At 32.1% G+C, this 27,792-nt stretch overlaps 2 protein-coding genes across 2 annotated transcripts; both read left to right on the top strand.

Annotated features, from left to right (window-relative positions):
* Positions 1–1,682: 1,682 nt before the first annotated feature.
* Positions 1,683–13,388, top strand: LOC147065902 (venom serine carboxypeptidase-like). The gene is made up of 7 exons (XM_085956130.1): positions 1,683–2,060; positions 4,175–4,287; positions 5,384–5,554; positions 6,245–6,412; positions 8,600–8,865; positions 11,057–11,185; positions 13,134–13,388. Exons 1-7 carry the CDS (start codon positions 1,691–1,693, stop codon positions 13,267–13,269), a joined length of 1,353 nt encoding a protein of 450 aa, XP_085812256.1. The 5' UTR covers positions 1,683–1,690; the 3' UTR covers positions 13,270–13,388.
* A 256-nt stretch (positions 13,389–13,644) lies between these two features.
* On the top strand, positions 13,645–27,478 carry LOC147065903 (venom serine carboxypeptidase-like). Its single transcript, XM_085955545.1, has 7 exons — positions 13,645–14,272; positions 15,390–15,502; positions 17,139–17,309; positions 18,911–19,078; positions 21,379–21,644; positions 25,361–25,489; positions 27,068–27,478. Exons 1-7 carry the CDS (start codon positions 13,903–13,905, stop codon positions 27,243–27,245), a joined length of 1,395 nt encoding a protein of 464 aa, XP_085811671.1. The 5' UTR covers positions 13,645–13,902; the 3' UTR covers positions 27,246–27,478.
* Positions 27,479–27,792: the final 314 nt, after the last annotated feature.

The following is a 27,792-nucleotide window of genomic DNA, read 5'->3' on the forward strand; positions in this document are numbered from 1 at the left end:
TAATTATGATTTGTGATATAACGAGTATAATATAGAAAGTATGAAAATAACTTTGCAATTAATTAATTTGTGATAGATGGACGGAAATACGTGAAAAAGAAAGTGTTAGAAAACGCGTTTTCAAAGGCGACATAATAATTAATTTATCTCTGAAAATGTTCATTAAAATTATGCTCGATGCAAATTGAAGTAATTTAGAGACTGCAAAAATCGTAAATCAAAAGTGAAAATACTAAAAAGTAAGTAAACAGGCGTTTAAATAACAAATTAGTGAGTTATCCAAGAGTGACATATTAACAGTATTTTAGATTGTCGTTGAATTCCGGATTCAAATGAAAATATTTTGTCCATTTTGTTATTCCGTTACCAAGGTAACCTATTATTTATAATGAAAATATAAAATTAAGTATTGTATGTACATACATACTAACGTTAAAAATTCAAATTTTATATTAATTATATTTTATTGTTTCTTTTTCTGTCTTCAAATATCCATATCCTAATTTCAGCACTGCCGTTTCGGAGCCTTTATGCCTGTGCTCCATTGGCACGCAAGTCAGACGATTTAAGCGCGAAATATTATTATGGTGCATGTCGCGGACTATCACGTGACGTCAGAGTAAGCTGCAGCTACGGAAAAAAGTGTGTAATGTCGTTTTTCTTGATGTTTATAATATTATCAGACTGATGCTCCCATCCCGTAGAATATTTTGAACTTTGAAACGAACTTGTCAATTGGCAAAATCTGCCGAAATCACCAAAACAAGAATGAGGTCACCTCACGTTGAACTACACTGCATCGACACCTGCATGACGATTTGAACGTTTTTATCACTTTCTATAATATGTCTACACTTTTTCGAATCATATCAAAATCACGTTTTTTGTTTTTAGTGGTTGGCACTACCCATTTTCTTTAAGAATGTTGTTTATGAATTTTATTTACGTATTTTGCTGTTGCTATGGGTTTGGTGATTACAATTTTACAGTCTTCGGACTTTTTTTTCGCGTGAAGCACCCCAGATCTTCGGACTTGTAAATCCGCAGACCAGGCTCGTTGGATTTCAAACAATATGTTTGATATTATACTCTCCGGGTTGCCCCATTTCGTCCGTCAACCACTACGTAAATTCGATGTGACATTAATACGCAATCATTCGGACCGAAAAAAAATCTGTAATTTAGACATTAGAAAATGAGAGATTTATCAATTATTTTTATACGAAATTCATAAAAGAAAACGTAAAATTTGTGTTGTTTTCACTGTTATTATATTTTATGCAAATCTACATAATATAAGTACCACAACATTTGAGGATTATCGGAAGACATTACGATAATCGCAACTTTTGACTTTTGACGGTTCGACTTTTTTATTCGTTCGTTGATCAGTAGCAGAGCATAGACAAATCGGACGATTTATTGTCCTCTGACTATTGCCTCGCCAATGGAGCGACAGCATTAAATTCCGGACAAACTTTGTGTTTTATATCATCGATAAGAATTCGTCTCTGTACAATATTTACCAATCAATTATTTTTTAATTATTAATGCTGCCAATTATTATGCTAATAAATGATATAAATTATTACGTAGGTACGATTTGTGCATCACAGATGTCGCGCTAGTAGCATATTGTAAAAACTCACGCGATATCATTTTCATTTTAGTAAAATAACAGTATTATAAAATGGTTGTAGTGAAAAAACATTTATTATATTGTGACATTTTAGTATTAGTTTTTATCTCATGTATCGAATGTGTAGATAAAAATGTGTTATTTCTTTCGCCATACATTGAGAATGGGCAGGCTGAAACAGGAAGAAATCTATCGCAAGTTAATCCCTCGGTCATGCTGGGTGTTACGAGTTATTCTGGATTTATAACAGTGGATAAAAGGTTCAACTCGAATACGTGGTTCTGGTACTTTCCCGTGGAAGGGGGCGACGTGGCGAATGCGCCCTTTGTAATATGGTTCCAAGGGGGACCTGGAATTTCTTCGATTATGGGACTGTTTTCAGGAGTAGGGCCGTTCAAGTTTAAGAATAATAAATTGAGAGGTATGTCAATACAATTATTTATGTATCACCATTAAAGTCTGTCATGAGATATATTATGATTAGTTCGTTGGGTTTAGATTAGGGTTGCCAGACGTCCCTATTTGAGCGGGGTTGTCCCGAGTCCAACAGACAAATCCCGAGTTCCGCATTGCCTCTGAAAATCCCGAGTTGTATATGTACAAAAATGTATAAATATTATAGTTAAAGAGTTATAGTTAAAACTAGTATAGTTAAAAAATTTGAAACTGTCGGCGAGATTACAATTAATTGTAATCAGTTTAGAAAAATTTTATCGATCAAAGATGGCTAATATATTTTGAAACAAGCTGAAAGCTCGGAAAAATACTTTTAATAAAACTGTTATGATTGTATATTTTTTTGCACTTAAATCAAAATTTAATTCCGTAATTGTATATAATCAATATATTTTAATAACTGTGATTCCTGCGAATTATTATGTGACTATTTTTTATATATTCCATTCTGTATACATAATGCACTTGTTCACATATATAATAACATAATTGAAATGATGTGGTTTTTCTTAATTTCTTACATGATGGTAGTAGGGATTGATTGTCAGCATTGCGATTGGTTAGAATTTTAATTATCGCGATTTTTATTATCGGGATTTTGGTCAACACCATTGAAGACAGACTTTCCACCAAACATTTGTCGAAAACAACATGTTAAGAAAAATGAAATGGTTCACGATATAAATATGTTATGCGTTTGAAATAAATCATGCCGAAACATTTTCTTGTATAAAAACATCTTGACTATTTACAAAATAATATTATTTACGAATTGCATGTAGAGATTAAAGTATAAAAATAAATTTTGACGCTGAAAATAATGTTAGCCTTGAGTAATAAGATCATGCCGCATATGTGAAGAAAGATAAGATCTATTTAAGTATACAATACAATATTATTGTATTATATAATCTAAGTACAGATCATTTTTATAGATTTATTAATATTCATTGTTTACTCCATAAACATGTGTACCTACTTACCTATATATAAACACCTCTTTCAGTTCCTTCGATACTCCAAGTTCTCTCTAAATATAAATCGTATTCATCTGGATGATATTCACCTGTTTATCAACGTATCATTATCATTATATTCTTATTAGCAAAAACAAATAAACTGAAATCATTATTTTTTACTTTAACGGCTCACATGCTCAGCGTACGTCAAAATGAAGCTTTTATGCTATTTTCAAAGCATGATCTTGGACATTCCTTAAATGTTGTAGATGATCTATTTGTATAATTTTGAAGCCTTATTATCCATTATATTTATTTTAAACATTTGATGACTGCATAAAGTATTTTTATTACATAAAATAGTATTCTTTTAAACCTCTCGCTCTAATGTTTTAGAATATAGTCATATTTCAGTACATACATGTGCAGTGGTGTTAAGATTTTTTACATTTATTAATTTTTAAACGCATTTATAAAAGCATTAGTAAAATTTATGTCGACATTATTATAGTGAAATATTTACAATAAAAAATTATATTGATAATCTCTGTGATCCCAAATTTGACAAGAATTAGGCATTTTATTATTGAAAAAATGGGCAATATTTACACATTTAAAGATACTTTTAAAGATACAAATTATAAGCTATGTCTTTGAACTTTTAAATTTGATAAACATTTTATGAATAATGTTTGCTTTATAATAATTATTGACCTAAGAATAAGGTAGTATTTTTTTGAAATACGCCATTTCTATTGGCATTTCCCAGTGGCTAAGCTAGAACATACGGCCGTAGCCATAAATTGACATACGATAAATGAAGTAGGGAGTAAGACCATGGTAACGAGCGTGTTTGAACATGTACCTAACCGATTTTTTTTAAACGGTACATGTTCAAACACGCGCGTTACCATTATTATATACCGCGATTATCTACAACGTTTAAGGAATGTCCAGGATCATGCTTTGAAAATAGCATAAAAGCTCCATTTTGACGTACGCTGAGGATGTCCCCCCTTTGGGTTTTTACATAGTAAATAACTCGAAATCAATTAGAAGATTCAGGAAACATATATTGTAATTATTATTATGGTGTTAATTTAAAAAAATATATTTTCAGAAAATCCGTACTCGTGGCATAAATCTCACTCTGTCTTATTTATCGACAATCCAATGGGAGCAGGATTTAGTTTTACTAAATCCAAAGAAGGCTATGCAACTAACCAAACACAGGTATCAAATTAAAAATTCTTATTATACCTCTTTTCAATTAAATGTGTACTTATGTAGTTTCGTAGTGAGACGTATATTTCCGTGTCCGGAAACTTGTACGTATGCAGTTTGCCGTATTACACTTCACCGTAAAATGCTGTATAAGAAATATATGGCTGTATGTTAAATACCCTCCAACCTCTTTGCGTCGTATAGTACTGACATAAAATTAATGTCTAAATAAAACACGGTTCTTGTTTGCTTATACTTTCTAGGAAGCCAGCAGCAAACAAATTTTAAATAATTACAAGATAAAAAGAACCTTTTATATACAACGTTTTTAAATTTTCTGTTGAATCATATAAATCTGACTTGACTAGCTTAAACGATAAAAAAAATGTACTTGATAGAAACAATACTGAAATGTCATATTGATTTCCATAGTAACGCACGTATATATTAATAATTTGGTTGCTAGGACCCCTCATTCATGAATTTTGTCAAAATCGGTCATGAAAATTGAATAAATGTTCATATTGATTTAATAAAATTGGAGATCGTATAGTATATCTCTTTCCGAGAACTGTTCTACGGTGAAATGTTTTACATACAATTTACATGTAACTCAGAAAAATACGTAATGTCGGCCACATTATGAGAGGAAAAAAGAACAACATTACCTGATTCATTATCCAAGGGAAGATCAGTGGTACACATATCAGAGGGGACAAAACCACATTTCGTGACAATAGAACTTCTATGATTGGAACGAACGCAGCTAAACTGGAATGTCCAAAGTAAAAGCATTGGTCACCCTGATTGCCTTCTCCCTTTACGACTCCGACCCGACTTTTTGTACGACCCGGAATACCACCTGCGTTTTGATGTCTGGACGTCATTGAGTGATTGGTTATCCCACTATGTAGGATAGACATGAAAGAGTGAAGAATCTTAACCGCAGCGGGCATCTTATGTAAGTGAGTTGAGGTGAAGAATATCAGTCATATTATGCCTGAACGTGAATGTTTTAAAGATAAGTCAAATGGTTCAGAATGCGTAAAGTATTTAGAATAAGACTCGAATAATTAATTATTAATAATAAAACTTTATTTTTCAGATTTCCACTCATCTGTATGACTTCCTGATACAATTTATGCAGCTATTTCCAGAACTTCTGCCTTTACCATTATATCTTAGTGGACAATATTATGCAGGGAAACATATTCCTTCGTTTGCTCATTATATACATACCAAAAATCCTTCAGCTAAAACCTTTATCAATCTTAAGGTAAAATATTTATTTATTCACCAAAAACTGTTCTATTACGCAACGGCTGAACGAGTTGCGGATATTAAAATATATTAATTTATAATATGTAATAATGTTCATTTTTTATTATTCACTATTTTATAACAAAAAAAATTATAAATGAGAAGTTAGAATATTATAATATAGCAGTTGTTGCTTCTTTGGAGTTCAACAAACTAGTGATCATTTACAAGTCTGCACCTGTAAGAATTTGCGGTGAAAAACAATCAAAATCCGTCGATATGAACAAAAAGGAATAAAGCCATGTACCTACACTGTTTCCTGTTCTCGAGGAAAATCGAAGGTTAAACGACAGGGTTTGACCCAGTTAAGATTGATATTTGGAGTAGATATAACACAGTGATTGGCCAATGTACCACAATATAAGGTAAAAGAAGAGTCTTTTCGCCAATTATTACAGTTAACTTCTATTTAAAGTCCCAACAATAATTTAAGGATACTCGTAATTGAAAAACACTTTTAGTCACAGATATCGGCGTTGCCATGTTACTTATGTACTGTTTCGCGTATTTGTCATTCTACTTTTATCTATGCATAACGTTATTAGTTAGTTTTACATTTATTAAGGTTGTTTAGAGGTCAATACTTGTGGCTAGTACCTAATTATAATGTAATATTATTTAATGATTTTCCCACTATTTTTTCAAGGGTATGATTATCGGCAACGGCTGGGTAGATCCCCCGAATATGTACGCATATGGTAATTTCATATACCAATTGGGTCTTGGAGATTTAAATTTTAAATCAGAATTGGAAGAAATAGAAAGTAGAATAGACGATTCTATTATCCAGGGCAACATGACTGAAGCAAACTGGGTAAGAAATATCATAACTGTATGTATATCTACATGGTATTTTATGTCTTATTCCATTTTTAGCGTCGTTTACAGCCTTGTTGCAGAGTCTTTAAGGGTCCATGTACCTTTGGGATCTTTCAGAGTTAAGTCTGAACATTCTGTAGACTTTGTAGAAAAGGTGTATACCTTAGACCAGGGGTTCTCAACCTTTTTGTACTCTAGAGCACATTCTAAAATATCGGTAGGGTGGCGGGCACCACCTATTTTTAATCGACAAACTCTTTCCATAACTTCTCATTTTCCCATAATTTATTTTCTTATTACTAACTATTTATAATAAATAATAAACAAAAATGTTTCAAAATAATAAAACTATTATTCAAATTGCATACACACAGAGAAATGTATTTACAAAACGTATACAAAGTAAACAAAAAACACAAATACAAAGAAAACATTTTATAAAAAAATAGAATATCAATATGTCAATGTGATCTTTGGCATTGCATATCATTGGCCAGTGCCTCATAATTAGGAGAGTATGACGATAATCCTGTTAGCAAACAATCATAAAGATGATCATCGGTGAGTCGAGATCTATATCTTGATTTTATTAAGTTCATGTTTGAAAACAATGATTCGCATAAATATGTCGAACCGAAAAATGATTCAATTTTATATGCCGCATTTTTCAAAAATGGGAACTTTTCTCTGTCCACTGTATTCCAAAAGTCCTCTGATATTAAGGATTTAAGCAAAATATCATTCTTAAGCTCCAAAATTTCTAACTCTAGTTCTTCTGTCTTACCTTGAACAAAATCTGCAATACATGCGGCCATTTCCATTACATTTATTTGGCAAGTAAAAGGATTGATACAGAAGGAAACAATTGGCTCGATATCTGTAAACTGCAAAAATCTCTCTTCAAATTGTTTTTTTAACACTTGAAGATGCTTAATAAATAATAACCCGTTTAATTCATTGTAACCTAGCATTTTACTCATATGTGGGAAATGCACGAGAGAATTGATCTGCAGATGTGATATCAACAAATTCAATTTAGCTTTAAATGACTTTACAGAGCTTATCATTTCAGCTATGTTTTTGTCTTTCCCCTGCAACTCCAAATTTAAAGAATTCAATTTTTCCATCATGTCTGTGAGAAATCCCCAATCAATCAGCCAGCGAGAGTCAGCTAGTTCATCATAATTTTCCTTTTATCGTTTATAAATGTTTTTATTTCTTCAATTAAACTCACAAATCTTGCAAGAAAATTCTGTCTCTGTCGAATAGTGGCGGGCACATACGAATCGTTCCCCGGGCGCCATGGTGCCCGCGGGCACGGGGTTGGGAACCCCTGCCTTAGACTATATATACATCTATACAATATGTATCTATACAAGGTGTATACTTATGTCATAGTACCCATCATCGAAGTTGTCAATGTCTCATGATAATATATTTATATTATTTATTCTCAGTCAACGAATAATTATTCAAGTATTATTTATATCTGCGGTGTTTTCAAATTATGTATGTTCAATATAAAGAATATTACATTCTCAAATTTTGTGAATTATTTTTATTGAATTAAAAAATAAAATATTAGCAAGTGCAAGTACGTTATAACTAAATTATTGAGAGGATCCGGACGTCATTAATAATTAAGGCTTTTAATTGATAACTTCATTTAAAACACAAAAGCCGATATACAAAAATTAATGCAATGTAATAAGCATTTTTCGAGAAAAACTGCAAGTTCGTCGTAATTAGATTGGATTTATTGGTATAGCACATTCAGTGGATATGGGCTCATGTTCCGTCATTTGTTGAATTTTTTTAGTATGTATAATCTACGAGGCGTTTTAAAATTATGTATGTTAAAATAGTATAAATACCTACAGTAAAATGCAATCCATGCCAGTTTGGTCCTGCGAGCAATCTCGCCATACAACAAAATGTCAACTGACATTTTTTCCCAAGATGGATGTAGTTGTTGATCCGCTCGATTTGATGGCATTGATGGGGGTCACTTTTGGTTCTGCAAAGCAGTTTCTCATTACATTAATGTGTTCGAGATATTTATCTTTAAACCTGCTTTGCGGGTATGAATATATATATTTGATATTTTAGTTTTTCAAATCGGGCCTGCAAAGTAGTTATAAATATATTATAAATAGTTAGTAAATTTGCAATTTTTTTTTAGTTGAACTATTACATGTTAAAGAGGATTATGAACACAACAAAAGTATCTATATACAATTACTTATATGACAATGATAGTACGTGCTTCAAATTGCAGCACAATAAGTTCTTAGCGAGAAAGAAGATACGCAAAGCTCTTCACGTGGGATATACCAAATACACGTGGAATAATTTTATAACACGAGTGCAATTATATGACGACGAAATGACGAGTATTGTACCCATATTGGAAGAAATGCTTGAACATTATGAGTTGTTGGTATACAGGTGAGTACTCATGTTTTCTTCTATTTCAAGAAGTTAGATGCCGTCGGGCTATATCTTGGTGCGATTGTATCGATTGCGCCCAATCAGGCCTCACGCTGTAGGCCCTTGGGCATCTCTCTGTTAAGGCTATACTACAGCTGAGGCATGGTCTAAAAAGATCGTGACTACACGATGCGCAGATTGTGCAAACGACGCGTGACGAACAAAACGTAATTTGTCATAAAAATTCAACATGCGTCTTCTTAACCCTTTACTGCATAGTGTCGCAAATTTGCGACATTTCAAACTATTTCGATATAGCTAATGCCATCTGTAAATTATCAATTAATATCCTTTTTCGATGCCTAGAAAACTGTTTTACCATAAACATCCTACTTTACCGATTTTGTTTGGACATTTCAAGAAATAAAGCATTTCTGCATTATAGTCTACGCATTTCTGCTTTGACAGTGGACGAATTCATAGGTACGCTAAAATCCGCATTTATTTTGTAAATAAATAAAAGAAATAGTATAATAGTATAGAAGACTGAAATTGCTTGAATGAAAATATCTACACATCAAATAAGGTGTGTACATTAGTTTTTGATAATCGTTATCATTTAGTTTTGTATTTTGTCATACTGAAATGTCAGATTTCCTAATGTAAATCTGCGACACCACGCAGTAACATACAAAATTTATTGGAATTTTCGAAAAAAAAAATATTATTTTTCCTTCATTCACATGGCATTCTGACACCAAGAAAAAAAATTAAAAAAAAAATCATGCAGTAAAGGGTTAATGTTTTGTTTATTGTTATATTAGTAATAATAATAATATATTCATTGACATTTTGTTTTTCGAGTAAATGAGTAACGTTTTCTAGTCATCTTTACACGATTTAAGAATATATTCTTCCGACGCCATCACAAAACAAATTGACGTGCTCACAGGTCGACTATTGCTCTCCGATTGGCAACGCGTGCGAAATTATGTCCCACTTATTGATGAAAATTATTTGCCGTTTCACTGAAGTATGCTCTTAAAACAACGGCATAATTTGAAAAAAATATTTGCTTACTTATTATTTGATGGAAATATTTGAAAAAAAAATTAAATAAGGTAGTCGCCGTGATATGTAAGTTTAAGTAATGTCTGAATATCAAGCGCGTACCCAAGGGAGGAGGGGGGGAGGGGTTCTAACTCTCCCCCAGCGAACGAAAAATATACAAAATTAATTAAATGCTGTCGGACAGCCTTCCTAACGGGTTGACCCCTCTTCTCTTGGCATTATACGATGCGCAAGGCCTATAGTGGAACTCATGAATTAGTGCGAATGGCACTGGGAAAACTGGATACTAGGACAAGTGGGCACCGCACTGTCGACTGAAATAAATAGACGTTCGTTACGATTTGATACAGAAAGTAGACGAGGAATTTTAATAGGTTTCTATCTACTACTTTGTAGTTTTAATTCAATTTGCTCTCAACATAATGCTTTTTATTGCGATTTGAAAATTATGCCTGACGTTTTATATAAAAATAAAAGAACTCTCTTTTCGTTGGAATTTAAACATATGCACAATTAATCATTACTTACGTGTTATCTGGTTATTTTTGACAAAGCTATGTTCAAACATAATATTTGAGTATTTCTAATTCTGTAAGGGTATGATTGAAATTCTGAAGTGTTATTTTGAGTACATTTAAGTTATTATGTAAGGGAAATTATACCCTTACAGAATAAGAAATACTCAAAAATTATGTTTGAAGCTAGTTTACTCTAAAATAACCAGAATGGACTTACTTAATGGACCACTCAAATACGAGGCTTTAATTCCATGTTTGAAACCACGAGACTTACGAGTTTTTAAAATTTGTCGATAGATGGACAGACTAGTAAAGTATAGCTAGAGAACCGAGGTTTTGATATTATTTAAAATGTTTTTTTGCTTAAATTTTGTCGAACAAACTTAATTTTTCCATAATAATGGACTTACGAGGTCTTTATAGTAAGGTGACGATATATTTTTTCCAAATGGGGTCCCAAACCATTTTTCTGTATGCCCGCTTGCTGAATATCTATAAGTTGATACTTTCGACGCGCAGTGAATCGAAAGGGTTTTGAAATGATCATTTTATATTTGTAGCTCAACCCAATTTCGGTAAAAATTAATAATACCTATAATTATTATTGTTTCATATTTTAGCGGCCAGCTTGACATAGTAGTTCCATATCCGATGTCGCAAAATGTTTACTGGAATATGAGTTGGAGCGGCGCTGAAGAGTATAGGAAAGCTGAAAGAAAACCTATGTTTGACAACGGAAAGCTTTATGGGTATATGGAATACAATTTCTTCACATAATAATAAAATGGTGTTAATACAGTCAATCCTTCATAATAATATTTTTCTTACATACACCCACGAATAGGGATTGCAATACCGAATGAATATATCAATACCGGTATTTCGGTATTTTTTATTGAATACCGGTATTAATACCGGTATTCGTCAAAACATATTATAGAAAAAATCGTACCTACAAATAAATATAACTAATAAAATCTGTTTCAAACACTATTTTATAGCAACCTAAAGTAACTACCTACATTTATTATGTTGACCTTTATAAATATGTACATAACTCTTTAGAACTGCTAATTTTCCCATTAAATCCGGGTATAGGAAAAGCTCTCTCAACTTCAACATTAAATTTGTTGGATATACTATCAACGTTGGATGAATAGTTATCGAATAATTGGAAATGTTTGCGACGAATATTTTCGTTTTCTAAATATGTTAATTCATCGCGACGATTCTATAAGTATATTTTGAGGGATTTTGTTTTAATATCACTTAAAGTTTATTGGTTTAAGTCAATATATTTACATTTTGGCAGCATAAAGCTTACATACTAAAATATTTAATATACAATATACCTAGTAGTAAGTAATGAAAAATAACATTAAATTCATTTGCGAAAAACATAAACGTTTATACTCTCTTAATTAAAACCGAAAATACCGGTATTTTGGATTTTTGAAACCGGTATTTCGGTATCGATAAATAATTTAATACCGGTATTGCAATCCCTAATCCATCTTTTATAGATACTTGTTGTTCGAGTTCAAGCTGAGCGACATTGATGAGTATCTCTTTTTGGCTTGAATAGCAGTTGAACATGATTTTCGTCATTGATACATTTATTTTCAAGCCTAATTTGTTGCTTACTTCAGCGAGTTCCTGCATTCTGGTTTGGAGGTCTTCTGAGTCTTGCGAGAAAATTATGTTAGGTTGGGATAGGTTAGGTTGGGTTTGGTCTACAAAGAAAGTCATAAAAGCTCATGCGGGCATCTGCGGCACTATTACTAGGGATTGCAATACCGAATGAAAATATCAATACCAGTATTTCGGTAATTCCTATTGATTACCGGTATTAATACCGGTATTCATGAAATATATGGAAAATAATATCTACCAATAAATATACCTAGATATAAAGATCTCTTTAAAAATAATTATATTTTATAGCAAAAATATCTAAATATGTACATAATATGTAAACCTTGAAAAATAGGTAAAGAGATGCTGATGTTTACAAATACCTAGTAGTTGAACTATTGGCACTTTCTTCTTTGAATGATCTTTCAATAAATTTATATTATGAAGTGTTGTTCTTAGATATATTATGTGGCCTACTGGTAATCCCACGTAACGTTTTATTAATTTATTGCACTTTTTACACTTCATATTTTTTTTACTTTTATCCCGTAAGAAGTAAAACCAAACACAATATTGCCCAATGCTTTCTTCAAAAAAAATATTTCTCCATTATTGTATAAGCTACTTCTTCAGTAGAAAACATCAAAAAATTAGATACTTCCGCAAGTCCATTATATTATAGTGTATAATTATTATTTCATAGTGAAATCTCTCTACTTTCAACACCGAATATATCGGTATTGTCTGATTTTTAAAACCGGTATTTCGGTATCGAAAAATACTGGAATACCGGTTTTGAAATACCGGTATTGCAATCCCTAACTATTACCAAATAATTAACTGGAAAAATAGAGCTTGAGGGGATACTCTTGAAATGTATCCTCTGATACCCAAAGCACCGCTAAATTACATACTTACTGTGTTTTATTTGGATTAAATTGTTACGTGTTATAGATTTAATTCTATAATCCCATGACCGGTTTCGCCTTACGGTATTGAATCGAGACGAAACCGGTCAAAATTGTGCATAGCAGTCATTTTAATTTAAATACATAATTTCAGGTATATGAAAAAAGCGGACAAGTTTCAAGAGTTGATGATCAGAAACGCTGGCCACTGCGTCGTATCGGAGAATCCAAAACTAATGCAGACCATCATCAACCAGTTTACATGCGGCAGCCGATATCAAAATGTTTAGTAGTTGTAAAATTTTAGACGATATCAGCAATGTACAACTTCCACTGTGCCATAATATGAGATAACTAAACTTTACTATGTCTTACCAAAGCTTAAAAGTTAAATATATTTTCTACAACATTTATGTAGTTTAATTTATCAAATGCTAACCTAACCTCCCACGATGGCCGCGTGGTTTAAAGCGATGTCTTTACCTACCAGAGGCACCTAGCGGAAAACTACGAAGCTTGCAATTTGAGACATTTTTTTTGATAATTTAAATTTAAAAATACATGGAAAACCCTTAACCCTGGGGATCCGTGGAAACCACTTGGAAAACACTACTGTAAAAAATCACACTGCCCTTAACCTTAGCAATAGGTAGGGTGGGCCGCTTCTAGATGTGGGGGCCATGGCCTACCACCACGGGATATCACAGAATGTTACATTCTAAAACCATGTGAATTATTCGTTTAATAAAATAAATAGTCTATTTATAATATGTGTTGTTTATTTTTTTTTCTAGATGTCGCAAAAGAATTTTGTGCCTATCAATGTTATCACAATTTAAACACGTTGATAACTAGTTATAGCTACTACTACTTCACAAAGTACTACTGTTTATATCTTATGTGTATTCAATACCCACAGTAAAATGCTTGTAAATAAGAGCTATCAATTCTGTGATATAGTGTTATTAGGCTGTATATTATCTTGTGTTGAGTGCACCAAAAATGATATATTATTTCTGACTCCGTATATAGAAAATGAAGAAGTCGGACAAGGAAGAAGGTTATCGGAAGTAAATTCGTCACTTATGCTCGGCGCGAAGAGCTACGCAGGATTTATCACAGTGGATAAAAAGTTCGACTCGAATCTGTGGTTTTGGTATTTTCCCGTGAAAGGGGGCGACGTGGAAAATGCCCCCTTGATGATTTGGCTCCAGGGAGGCCCCGGGGTGTCGTCGCTTGTAGGTCTTTTTGCAGGTGTTGGGCCGTTTTACTATGCGAATAAAAAATTAAAAGGTAGGTTGTTGTTATATTTACCGGCGAATTTTATTTAAAAAAATATATGCGACACTTAATTTAATTTTTCAATAGGGATTACAATCCCGTTCTTATATTCAATTAGTTTGATACACATGTCGTATTTCGCGAACTAAACACATGTAACAATGAAAGTTACAATTTATGAAACACAAATTTTCTCTCAATTTGTAAAAAAGTCGGCTTATTGGTCATGTGGTTTTAACCCTTATATAAAATACATATTAAATCAGATTAGCTAGTAGCAAAGGGTGGAGGTAGGCTGTTAAGATCCCCCATAAACTTGACACATTAAACTTGGTTAGTCATACGTATTTGTTTTTATATACAATAATTTACAGATGGTATTAGTTAGTTTTTAAAAACTAATTAAGCTATGCCTAAACCAAACCATAATAATTTTGGTATATTTTGGGCGATGCAACAAAATTGTGCACACTTTTTCATTCATACTTATCTGTTTTCGTTGGATTAAGAATACATATTACAATTATTGTTGGTTCTTTTTTTTTAATTCATAATCCCTGCCTAAACCAGACTATAATAGATAACACATATTATTCTATATATAAAATATCCAAAGTTATGTGTGATTTAATTCCATTATTTTGGATGTTTTATGGATAGAGGAGTATTTTTTGACTATTATCTATTATGGCTTGGTTTTCGCAGGGCTTAATTGAATTTTAAAAATTAACCAACACCATCTGTAAATTGTAGTCTTATTTCAATGAAAACAAATACTAGTAATTTCAATAATATGAATCTAACGTTTTTAAATCTTATGTATTTTTAATAAGAATCTAGGAATAAAAAATATCTACCTACTAGAAAATAAGCATACAATTTCGTAAAGATTTTGTAATTTTTATTTATCGAGAAATATGACTTTTTAGTTATTGTAGTTTACTAACTTAAATTTTATTCTGATACTAATAAAATAAGCATAATTGTATCGCAGTAATAGTGTAGCGTTGGATTGAAAGGTCAAGCGTGACAAGTAAAGATAACAATTATTATTATTGATGAATAACATTTTGAACTCTCAAAAAAATGAGGCCAAGTCATGACCTGATGATTAATATACTTTTTTTAGAAAATCCTTACTCCTGGCATCAAAATCACTCCATGCTGTTTATTGACAATCCGATCGGGACTGGATTTAGTTTTTCTAATTCTATCGAAGGCTATTCTACAAATCTAACTCAGGTGAATATTTCAATTGATTGCGCCGGTATTTACATTGTTTTTTTAAGTATTCCTACACCTTCGTATTTGTTTTAATAAACACAGAAAAACAAAAAAATATAGCACTATGGAAAAGTAATCCCCTGGTGATATAATCAGGTTTAAATCAATAAGGTTTTCATCTGAATTGTATTTCACGGTGGGCATGTATGGCGAAATTGCTCACACAACTATCGGGTGCATTTGGGTGCCTGCGCATCTATTATCTATACACAATACTGATTTCGGCCGCTACGGCTACTATCTAGGGTAGGTTTGTATAAAAGTATTAGCACTTATTGTAACAATAAATTACAATAAGTTAGCCGTCTAAACAGTCAATAGTGTCTATCTCGCTCTAAAATTTAGCATAGCCAAGTGAGGTGCTGTTAAAACATAACATTTATTGTAAAAATTACAACTAACTTATTGTAATTGCCACAATAACGTGCTAATATTTTGATACAAACCTACCCTAGATAGCTTCTGTAGCGGCCGAAAGCAGTCTTGTGTATAGGATAGATGCGCTGAATAGTATATTATTCAAAAGTCACATCCCATTGTTTATTAAACGTAAGATATTCAATTAATGTGTGCTACCAGTGCTTACATATGCACAGTAATGTCCCGAGGGGGTAGGTATACGATGCATTTTTTAAGCGAAATGCAAAGATTGCGAGTGGCGCAACGTGGCATTGAAAGGTGCATGTAGGGGATAACGCAGGAAAGACCGTAAAAAATCAATGTATAAGAAGTCAGATAATAATATGTAATAGAGATCGCCAACCAGATGAAATGGCAATAGGGTGGACAAATGTAGTCATACAGTGGTGCCCAAGAGGCAATAAATGACATAGAACCTACTGGATTGGATGTACGTGGCAGCGAAGGGCTGGGGACCGATACGACTAAAGAGCTAGGGGAGGCATTTATCCGGCAGTGGATTAAGCCCGGCTTATGATGATTATGATGAATATAAGGGAAAGGGTGAGCTTTCACTTAGAATTTTGCTATATATACGACTTCAATAGGAATCGTCCAGTTTGACGATGTACGAGTATCTAGTATGTAGTAAAATGATAATATTATTAGGGCTTTTTGTTCAAAGAATCGCATTTTAAAGTACCTATAAGATGTACCTCCTGTAATTAGTATATTAATAGTGCCTGTACACATGTATGGATTTACTTGCACCAATAGTGTGTATTTTAATAACTGTTTACACGTAAAAATGCTGACTGTCTCTTCAATCTCATTCAAGAGTAAGCGAGACGCATCGTTGTCATTGTATAGTACTATTTGACAGGTCGTGACAATCGGTTAACCTCAAAATGAGTCTCTGGGCGGTATAGTTTGTTTTTTTACAGGCAGGTTTGCCACTATCGTTCTATTGCGCATACGTATCCACCATGCAAGAACCAAATATTGCGTGAAAAATCAGGAACTTTTAACCATTCATGGAATTTTGCATGATAATACGTGTTTACGCGTGCATTTTCTCATTATGGCCGCGATAATACGTACTGTTAGCAGTAAATCTATGCAGGTGTAAACGGGGTATAACTAATTGCTAATTTATTGATCAATGCGTCTTCAATATAATGTGTAACTGTTTCAGATTTCTATTCACCTGTATGAATTCTTGATGCAATTTATGCTGCTGTTTCCAGAACTTCAGCCTGTACCATTTTACCTGAGCGGTCGGTCGTTTGCAGGAAAGTATATTCCTTCGTTGGCTCGGTATATCCACAACCAAAACCCGACAGCGAAAACCTTTATCAATCTCAAGGTAGCTTTACAGAACATTTTAAAGAACTGTACTCATAACTTGGAAAAGCCTCATAAACACACTTATACGTAAACTGACACTACAATTCATTAGTCCTTTCCACGCGGACGGAACACCTGTTGTACACTAATTATTTGGCCATTCGATATAATTAACATGTTCTTTAAATGCGGTAATTAAAAAGTAATTAAATGCTCCGCAGTCAACAAGTTAAAGTCCATGGTTGAATGTACTACCTAGGGATTTTAATACTGGTATTCATAAAATAATTGAAAAAAAAAACAGAATATATTTTATTAATTCAAATTCAAATTTATTTATTTACATATAATTTAAAGCAAGTATCATTGCTGGTCACCAAGGATGATGAAGGTCCATGAAAGTAAACCAGACAACGCGTAATCCGATAAAAGCCTTTTATGCTAATTATTACATTTTATGTCCACTATCAATACCGAGTATGTCGGTATTGTCTGATTTTTAAAACCGGTATTTCGGTATCGAAAAATACTGGGATACCGGTATTGCAATCCCTAGTACTACCGATCTCAACCTCTTCTTGTTTAGGAAAAAGGGCGTAACCCTCGATTTTTCGAAAAGTACTTTTATTAGATATTAACAATGTATAAACTAAATACACGTTCTGTAAAAAGGAAGTAAGCCGTAAATGACGAATTATTATCTAAATTCAGGTTTTAATTGAGCTTTAATTGAGTTTTGATATAAGGAAAAAAGCATTTACCCTTAATTTTAATGATTTTTCTGTAATAATTTCTTTAATTATTATTAGGTCAAAAAGATTTTACACTCTTATCAATCATCTTGCACCCAATGTCTGTGCCTATTTTTTTTTTATTAATATTGAACCAAAATCATTCAAAAAAGGTTTTTTGCCTTTCCTGTAAAATTTGTTCTGTGAGGATTACGCCCTTTTTATAAGCACGTTGTAATAATATTACATATATTATATTATCTATTTATTTTCTTATAACTATACATATTAATACAAGTGAATATCATTTGATCTAATTGTATGCGAGGTAATCAGGCAAAGAGGCGTATCAGTGTAGTAAAAAGTGAAAAAGTGCAAAGTTATAAAACGTATATTCTATTACTCAATTGATTGAGGAGTGATCAAATTATTTAGTTTTTTTGCACTTATTAATTATTCTCTTTACAAGACTTACAATATTCTAGATTAAAGAATGTATCATTATTTCTGGACATTTATAATTTATTTCTGGGCACTTTTAATGTTAGAGAAGTGGCCAATCTACCATCGCATTTTTATTTCTGCCAAACATATTCGAGAAGAAGGTTTTTTTCTTACATTTTTGATTTCTGTCGTGCACATATTAAACAGTATGTTTACTGATTTATTTCTTTTATTCAACGAATAATTCATAATATTTGAGAATGTAACACGCGAATCCTGCGGTTACAAGTCCCGTCGGGTTACGTATTTTTTTTCTAAAAAAAAGAGAGAATTTGTGGGTAAGAGAAGTGGGTTTATGCACGAGATGTTTTCAAATTGTGTATGTTCAGTATTGTTACTGTTTAATAATAATAATATACATTATAATACTTCATTACTTTTCAAGGGTATGACGATCGGGAACGGCTGGATAGACCCAACACATTTGTTCAGCTATGGTGATTTCATATACCAACTGGGCCTTGGAGACTTCAATTTCAAATTGAAGCTGGAAGACATGGAAAGACGTCTTGATGAGTCTCTTCAGCAAGGAAACATGTCGGATGTGAATATGGTAAGTGACAATAAAGTGTCTCTATAAGTTTCATGCGATACGTGCGTGCAAAAGATCCTAGATGTGCACTGTAAAACAGTAATTTAGATATGCATGAAAATAAAACAGATTTGATAAAATAAAATACATATACGTTAATGCCAACATCTGGTGACCGCTCCATGTTCCATGTTCCATGATATATACACATAATAAAATGACTATATAGTATTTAAAAATATATTATACTTTTTGAAGTGATCATTTATTGTAGACTGAGTCTACTGACAGGATTTTTTAGAACGGTTGGGAAACGTTAAGCATTCATTACCTTCTAATAGACGCTAGAGAGATATGAGTCATGATTTCCTTTCAAGGAAATGGTAAATTATAACAATCAAGATTTCGCCGAATACCGTTTCTCAATGATTTTTACATTGAACATAAACTTAATTATACACGTGCAGTATGCTTGAACATTCCCCATACCTCCAAATATTAAAAATATCATTGTTTACATTATTAAAATACATAATATACTATCTGCTTTATATTATCAGTCATATACACAAATATTACGGGAGCGTTGTTTGTTATGAAGAATGTTGTAAACAGGCGCAGCGCTCGAAATGGACCGGAACGTACTGGAGCATAGCTCTATTTCGTGAAATCCTTGAGACGACCGCTCCGTCTCGTGAAAAAAGTTAAAATGGCCCTCAGGTTCAGGAATTATTATGAACTATTATATTGATTTACATTTTTTAATAAATTTTAATAAGAAACTTGAAATATCTTACAAACCTATTTTTACAAACAATAATATGATTTTGTGTTGTTTTATTACAAAGTTTTTAGGCGATCTAAATATAACATAAATTTTGATTTATGAAAGTTTTATACCATTTAAAAGGATTTGGGCTTTGTATTCCAGGATTCGTTTTCCATTTTCAATGTCTGTGAATATTGTATGATATTACTAATTGAACTAATTAAACGGTCGTAAAAGTACAAAGCAGTGACGTCTCGAGGAGGTAGATAAATCATGCACTACTTATTATGCGGCATATCATCATCATCAACCTGAATCTATCCACTGCTGGATGAAGGCCTCTTCAAGCTGCTTCCATTTCCCTTGGTCTTATGCGTTGCGTTGCCACGTACTTCCGCAGAACTTTATCATTTCATCAATCCAGCGGCCTCTAGGTCTATCTTGCGGACGTTTTCTACCTCTTGGATACTACTGGATGTCTAAATTTGTCCAACGATTGTCTCTTCTTTGAGCTGTGTCCAGCCCATCTCTAGTTGAGGCTTTTCATGCAACATATAAAAGAAGGAAAAGTAATAATATCATTTTTGACAGTATATTTCGTAAAAATAGTTTTTTTTGCCTGCGGCACTGAAAAATGTTGCTTGTCTAAATCAGTAGTAGTGCATATCATATGTATAAAGTCTGTCATTCAATTCGTCCGTTTAATGTAGATACGTAGGTATATAAGGTATAACTTTTCTATTTAGAGAGCTGAATAGGCAAAAAGTCACCTTGCTTATCCAAATTAGGGATTGCAATACCGAATGAAAATGTCAATACTGGTTTTTCGGTATTTATTATTGAATACCGGTATTTCTTAAGCATTAAAAAAACAGAAGTAGGTGCTTATCAATAAATATAGCTATTAAAATCTTTTAAAAATATTATTTGATAGCAAAAGCCTACATACCTATTACCTACATTTATTATGTTGACATTTAAAAATATGTACTCATCATAATTGTAGAACTAGTGATTTTTTACAAATAATTTAATATATTGATAATTTTAACTAAAGCTCTCAAAAGTTCATTAAGTGCAAATAAGTTCGGCTGCAGAAAAAGCTTCTTAAATTCATCGCTTGTACAGTCATCAATAATTATTATAGAATAATTGAACATTTTTGTTACGGGTGTTTTCTATTTCGAAATAATATTATGATAATTCATCGCAACAGTTACTTTTATAAATATATTTGATTAAATTTGTTTTATTATTTTTTCACCTCTGTTGAATTGACTCAATATATTTGCATTTTAGCAGCACATAACTTATAATTCATTTTCAAAAAACGTAAACGAGTGTGCTTTCTTAATACCGAAAATTCCGGTATTTTTGATTTTTAAAATCGGTATTTCGGTATTGATATGTACTGGAATACCAGTTTTGAAATACCGGTATTGCAATCCCTAATCCAAATATCACGCAAAAACCACACACTTCACATTATTGTGGTGGAAATACTGTTTACTAATAATATTTGTATTAATAATGTTATTGTGATATGTTACAGATCACCATGTCTATTTTCAATGACATAGTAGAGATGACCGGGGTTTCGTTATACAATTATCAACATGTGAACGACGACAGCTGCTTGAGTATTGGTTTCAAAAAATTCATCGAAAAGAGGAAGATTCGCAAAGCACTCCACGTAGGAGGCTCAAAATATATATGGCACAATTACCTATGTCGTATTCAATTATTTGGTGATGAAATGAGCAGCATCGTACCTGAATTAGAGGAAATGCTTGAACATTATAGGATATTAGTATACAAGTGAGTTATATTATGTTAAATTAATATTATAATGTTAAATCTCCGGTAACAAACATGTTAAAAGTAAACAATTGGATAACGACACAATCAACAGTTGGGTTTATAAAACGGACGAATCAAACTCTTCTGGCAGAGAGCAACAACCAATAGATCATATTAATATCTACTGTCGACCGAAGATACTGGATGAAATTAGAACAAATAGATCGTTTAAAAAGAAAAATAAATATAATCATGATATGATTAAATTTCATATTTTTATTTTTATTTTTTCATTTTATTTATTAAAGAAACAAACAGTTACATTTTGAATACAAAAATACGTTTAAAAACTAATAGTGAAATTATATTGCAACCAACAAAGTTTCCATGTATAAATTATAATATAGTTTAGCCTAACAAGAAGAGCATAAATATAACGAAATTACATATGAAAAATGAGGAATAATTATATACAAAAAAAGTTATATAATATACATTTTAAATTTGGTTATATACATTATACAACATTTTGGAGATAGCGCGTTTAAACGAAACAGATGTATTTTTGAAAGGATCAACGGTGAAGAACGACATATTATTGTAATTTAAAGAAGTGCACCGAATAAAGGATTTTGTGCATAATTTGAATCACTACGACTAACATGGTACAAAGTTTGGTTCCGCGTAAATCTTGATGGACAGTGGAATCCCACCTTTTTGAGTAGATTTGAGTGAATTTTTATAAGAAAATACTGATCAAAAAGATAAAGTCGACTTTCGAAAGATGGTACCATGAAAGATGCAATGGTCGGAATAGAATTAGATTCGTCGTTTCTGTCAATATATACATCATAACAGTATGTTTTAAAATTGACGTGCTTAAGAAATCGCTTTTATACTCCTTCGAGACGGTTTATGATGTAGCGTACTGTGGATTCCAGGTGGATTCAGTGGAGGCAAACTCAACTATAGATCGAACATATGAGAAATAAAGTACCTTTAGCACATCGGCTGATCTGAATGGTTTAGATATATTGGCGTTATGGATTATATGGGCGTTAAAATTCATCTTATTATCCATTATGACACCCAGATCACGTATTTTTGAGCTACGTTTCAATGCTGCGACTCCTAGTTTGTAATCTGTGTTGATAGGGTTGATACTTCTAGAAAATGTTATTGACGAACACTAGTTGACATTTAAATAAAGGTGATTCAATTAACAGTATCTATACAGTCTATCTAAGTCAGATTGTAGCTCAATACAATCATCGACTTATATTTTTTTGTGTCATCTGCATTGATGAAAAATTGTGAGTTAAGAAAACAGGTGATCATATCATTAATATATAAGATGAATAATAGGGGACCAAGGTGAGACCCCTGCGGTACACCAGATGGAATGTGTATGAAACTAGTTAAAAAACATTGAATTGCAACAGCTTGCGACCGATTTGAGATATATGAAGAAATCCAACGAAATAAATCTCCGTGAATCCCCAGGGCCCAGAGATTTTCAAGTAAAGTACAGTGATTAATTTTATCGAAAGCCTTAGAAAAGTCCGTGTATATAGCGTCCACTTGTGTTTTACTGCCCATTGAATTAAGTATGAAATCAGTGAACCCGAGTAGGTTAGTTTCTACGGAGCGTCTCCTGAAAAAACCATGTGTAATAATACTATTGTATATTAAAATTTATTTTATTTAGTATTTTCTGATATAAGTTTATATTATTATAATATAACATTTTTTGTCATGTAAAATTTCAATGTTTTACTATTTACTGTCATTTGCACTGCCCATTGGCGTAGTTACTACCAAATAGCAATTCTCACACTTCTCGTAGGGAGCACTACCATATAGCTTATATAATTTAATTACCTATATTTTCTACTACCTATACAAAAATATAACACGGTATATTATAGTACGCTCCAGCGTTACGACGGTCTTCCTCTAATTTGCCTTCTTCGGAGGCTACTTATAACTAGAGTTGGGTTTCGGGAATTCTCGAGAAATTTTCGAGATTTTCCATCCCGAATCTCGAGATTTTTAACATTTCGGGAAATCCCGGATCTCGAGAATCTATTATCGGGATTCGGGATTTTTTTACTATCAAATATTAATTAAAAAAAACGATTTTCTATATGAAATAAGTTGACAGAAAACACAAAACGTTCAAAGACTGATCGTGGCATTTAATACAATTAACCCAACGTCGACTCAAAAATTAGCGCAATTTTTGCAACATCCGGGAATTTTGTCTCTCAAAAGCGTACGCGATTGTCAGACGCAGCGGTTGACAGTCTGTGTTTTTTGAAATTATATTTTAATAATTAATGTTTTGAATTATTTTTGTTTTTCTAATTCTATTTTGTTTGTTTTTTTACATAAATAAAAAAAAACATATTTTTTTGGAAGTGGTCTGTTTTACACTGATTTTAAGATATTTACAGGTTTTTTTCTAAATTTCCCGATATCTCGAGAATTCTCGAGAATTCTTTTCTGGAAATCCCGAATCTAGAGATTGAGATTTTCTCGGGAAATACCCAACTCTACCCATAACTGCCAGTCTATACAAGTTATGCGGAATAATAAATGTCCTAAAATCTGCATAATTCGTCTATACTTTTATCTGGAGTCTCTGAATGATTGGCCGATTCGTCCTGTGCTTTGTCTAAGAAATAACATTATACATTCGGCGCCAACACCATTTCGAATGCATCGGGCCTTTCGTTATTTTGCCCATAGGGTTCGTGACTGGACAACGTACAAAAATATGTAGAATACTAATTTTTGCACAAGCACCATTTTCGTGGCGATAGAATTTCCTCGATCCTTCTACATAGTGCTAAGACGTGTCAGCTTTTTTCGAAAACTGTGTGCGCATTTTACAACGTTTTAATTAGGTCGTATTCTTGTTTGTCCGGTGGTTGTTTATCCAGTACAAATCTTGCAATCGATTTTTAACTAACTTCCCGACTAGCTAGACATTTGAAACTTTTAGAATATATCAGAACACGATGCCAATGCATTCTTTTAATGGAAATGAAAATATAATCAATATTAAATTCTACAGGTTTTTTAGAAGGTTTGTCGATAGCTATTTCGGTTGTAACACCATTACCAAGACTACCAAGTAACCACCAAGTAAATGCTATCCCATTCTTTTAATACTTTTAGCCATCTTTAAGTAGAATTGAATTCATTATCAGTTAATTCTGTTTTATATGAAAAGTTATTTCGGAAGAAATCCGTAAAAAGTAAAACACCGTTATTGGTTGCTAGGGGTCTGGGGTCCTAGCAACTAAATTATTAATATATACGTGCGTTACTATGGAAATCAATATGAAATGTCAAAATGATTTTTCAGCATTCTATATTTATTCAGTATAAATACATTTTTTTTTATCGTTTAAGCTAGTTAAGTCAAGTTTATATGATTCAACAGAAAATTTAAAAACGTTATACATATATAAAAAGTTATTTTTATCTTGTAATTATTTATTTCTTATTCACATCCGACTTTTCCACAAAATAAATGGTCGATCTCAGAAATACAGATTAGTTCACTGTTTCTACATCTCGGAATGTATTCCTTACAAAAATACAAGATTAGTCAGATTGATAACCATGCACTTTGACTTCATCTACCTGGTGTGGCAGCTCTGTGATATTGACTAAAATAATTATTCAAATCATATTATTAAATTAATTGCTATTTTTCATTTTAGTGGACAACTTGACATGATGTCCTCTTATCCGATGCTAGAAAAAATTTACCGAAATATGAAGTGGAGTGGTGCTGAAAAGTATCGGAATGCTGTAAGAAAAACCGTTTTTCACGAGGGAAAACTTTATGGGTATGTAAAAACATAAAAGTGTACTGGTTCAATTATTTTAATTTAAAGTGTTGACAATTCTTCACACAACGAAATATTAAAAAATCTTTTATATTGTACGTAGACACATGCTAAAAATGTTGGTAATTTTGCCGCAGAGGTGGCCATCAGCTTTTATATTTATATTTACGAAAACAGTTTATTCCATGTAGACAATTATAACAATCACCTTTTTCTGTCGGCGCATCGGCTTTTCGATCCAATGATCGTTGATTGAAAACTTGAAGTTTTCTTATATTTTGATGCACCATTAACTAAGATTATAAATATGGGGTAATATTAGGTTGGGGTAGGTTAGGTTATGTTAGTTTAGGTTAGGTTAGGTGTGGTTTGGTCTAAAAAGATAGTTGTAAAATCTCATGGCCACCTCTGCGGCACATTTACCAAAATGTTCATTGCACGGAGGATGCCGAATTTTGTGAGACGCTTACAAACCCTTCTAATTCGTAAAAAAAAACTAAATTCAGTGATCGCCACCCTTCAACCATAACTATTGATATTTGCGTTTAAAATAAAATGGGTTTTAGGTAAATATATATTTTATCGACTAAGCAATTTTGCATGCACTGATCCTCGATTCGATATAAATGAAAAAGATTTTAAGCTGTACATAATATGTATTTTTAAGATAAATCGACAATACACTTAAGCCATAAACTGTTCAATCTCTCGTATACTTTTAAAATAAATTATTACACTGTAGTTTAATGATAATGAAAATAACCATAAAATAATATGTAGGTATAGATATAGACCTTCAACAAACGCGAATTTTAAATCAGTTTTTTTTTTTTTTTAATATATAGTGCATAGTGGCGAAGGATGATTTTTGTAAAGAGGTAGGCTGTGGTGATCTGAGAAAAAGAGCACACCTTTAAGGTATAATTACGAGAAATAAGAAGATAATAATTTAATGAAACTTTAAAAACTCAGTGACGACATAAAATTGAGCGATGAGTTGAAATTACGTATTTTTCAAAATTTACACATCTAAAATCACTAGATAAAATTTATTTTTATTTTTAAAAGCAATCTATGTTTATTAATAAGCGATTAAACCATAGAAAATATTTTTTTCTTTTGTAATCCGTATAATATATTCCTATATAACATACGAAATCTGTCGTTGGCAAATTAAATTATTTTTATAGAATATAAAATAATCAACTGATTATATAAATAATACCTTCTTTTATCAATATGCAATTAAAAAATAAGAAAGTAGGGTTTAAATAATCGCCTAGTATGGAGTCTTCGGCACTGGTACATACCTACTGATTATATAAAACAATGCCAATATATAAATAATTATCAGTATTTTATATACAATTTCGTGTTTAAATATTAAATCCCTAATTAATATCCCATAAGTAAGTGCAGTATTGACTACACTCCCTTTTAAATAGGAGAGCAAATTTTTACACTGTTGTCCGTCACTGGAAAATTAATTATATACTATATAGTTTGATAAGAATACGTTTTGATTTAATAGTAACCCATGTTTAATGCCCGGTTGTTTATTTATTTAATAAAAATCAGATACAAGAAGGAGGCTGACACATTCGAAGAATTGATGATCAGAAATGTTGGCCACTGCGTCGCTTCAGAGACTCCTAAGCTGCTTCAGAGGATTATTATCGAGTTTACTTGCGGCAGTCGGTGTAACAATGTGACTGATTGGTCTGACGGGACAACCCCTTCTCCAATAAAAAACTGAAAGGAAGATGATAAGCTGACTTGCCAAAGTTAAAAAATACTTAATAAACAAAATGTTATTAATTAAATATTAAGTTGTGTGTTTTCTGACTAACGTACAATATTGTATTTATTGCAGGTGTTAATCAATATTTTAAAATGTTAAAATCTTGAATTATTAATTATTAATTTTTATATGGTAGAACTCCTGTATACCTAATGGTTTTTGAAATAGAGTTATTTCTACGATAATTGAATTATTATGTTGACACTTCTTTCAGGTTCGATAACTGATTTCCTAAACAAACATTATAACTAAATGTTTGTAGCAGAATTATAATGTTAGATAGTGTAAGGCCTACCGCGCATGAACGATTTACTATCGTACGGTCAACAATCGAGGAGTTGTAACCATCGTATTGCAATGCAACCCCGCGCACGGACGATCGAGCGAACAGCCGAATTGAAAATCTGTGTTCAGACACAAAATTTTACACCGATTTGAACCGGCCGGGGTCCCATTGGCAATGTTTTTAAATGAGAGCCCGCGCATGATAAGTCATGGCCGG

Source organism: Rhyacophila brunnea, unplaced genomic scaffold, assembly GCF_057557595.1.
Source record: "Rhyacophila brunnea isolate RB1 unplaced genomic scaffold, BYU_Rbru_1.0 scaffold_5, whole genome shotgun sequence".
In the NCBI taxonomy this organism is placed as follows: domain Eukaryota; kingdom Metazoa; phylum Arthropoda; class Insecta; order Trichoptera; family Rhyacophilidae; genus Rhyacophila; species Rhyacophila brunnea.

Bases quoted from the DNA above. Each gene is read 5' to 3' on its own strand.
- LOC147065902 (XM_085956130.1), top strand. From the start codon at position 1,691: ATGGTTGTAGTGAAAAAACATTTATTATATTGTGACATTTTAGTATTA. The intron at 6,413-8,599 runs GTAAGAAATATC...ATTTTTTTTTAG, and splicing joins ACATGACTGAAGCAAACTGG to TTGAACTATTACATGTTAAA. The intron at 8,866-11,056 runs GTGAGTACTCAT...TTCATATTTTAG, and splicing joins TATGAGTTGTTGGTATACAG to CGGCCAGCTTGACATAGTAG.
- LOC147065903 (XM_085955545.1), top strand. From the start codon at position 13,903: ATGCTTGTAAATAAGAGCTATCAATTCTGTGATATAGTGTTATTAGGC. The intron at 14,273-15,389 runs GTAGGTTGTTGT...TACTTTTTTTAG, and splicing joins TGCGAATAAAAAATTAAAAG to AAAATCCTTACTCCTGGCAT. The intron at 25,490-27,067 runs GTATGTAAAAAC...AATAAAAATCAG, and splicing joins CACGAGGGAAAACTTTATGG to ATACAAGAAGGAGGCTGACA.